Source organism: Eimeria mitis, genomic scaffold, assembly GCF_000499745.2.
Source record: "Eimeria mitis Houghton genomic scaffold, Emh_scaff7069, whole genome shotgun sequence".
Lineage (NCBI taxonomy): Eukaryota > Apicomplexa > Conoidasida > Eucoccidiorida > Eimeriidae > Eimeria > Eimeria mitis.
The window spans coordinates 2,003-2,600 of record NW_013575141.1 but is presented as its reverse complement, the minus strand read 5'-3'; the positions used below and the strand labels follow the sequence as shown (position 1 = coordinate 2,600).

The 598-nt window shown below is 51.0% G+C and overlaps 1 protein-coding gene across 1 annotated transcript in view; it reads right to left on the bottom strand.

Annotated features, from left to right (window-relative positions):
- Window positions 1-6: 6 nt before the first annotated feature.
- The window catches only part of EMH_0090220 (uncharacterized protein), a gene marked incomplete at both ends in the record, with an annotated part of 1,447 nt that continues 855 nt past the window's right edge, over window positions 7-598 (bottom strand). The window contains one exon of the mRNA XM_013501543.1: window positions 7-538. Coding sequence (XP_013356997.1) covers window positions 7-538 — 532 coding nt within the window. The remainder of the gene's footprint in view (window positions 539-598) is intronic.

Here is a 598-nt window from a genome sequence, read left to right as displayed (position 1 = left end):
GACACCTCAAAGAAGAGCTATTGCCATTTGGAGCAGTAATACGTCCACTTCCTCAACTTTTGGGCCAGAGGGACTAAGGCATTCCCTAGCGCTACCTATCAGATAAGACCGGTTGGATAATTCCTGTTTCTCAGAGCTTTGGCTGTGTTCTTCGAGGAGTTCGCACAGCTTTTCGTGGGCTTCTGCTGTCCAGTTATATCTGAGAAACTCCCAAAAGTCGGGACGCTGGATTGCCCCGGCTCTGCACGCCCTGCCGAGCCGATGAACTCCAGATAGGGATTCAAATACTTTTTTCAGGAAATCCTTGCCCTGCCCTTTGGTCTCCAGGGACTTCATCATACCCCGGACAAACCGGTAGCTTTCTAATTCTGCCGTAAGCATTGCATTTTCTCGGCCCTTCAACGTAGTATGCTGCCGCAAGAGAGATACAGCATGCGAGTCAAGGGGTCTGAACAACTCTTCCACTGTTTCATCTTTTGCGTCGTTTAGAGGGCATAAGAGCGCAGCAGCCACCTTCAAGTCCTCCGCAAGCTTTTCCCTTGAAAAATGGATATGGCTGATGAGCCGCTGCGCTTTCAACGCTGGAACGGAGCCGCCC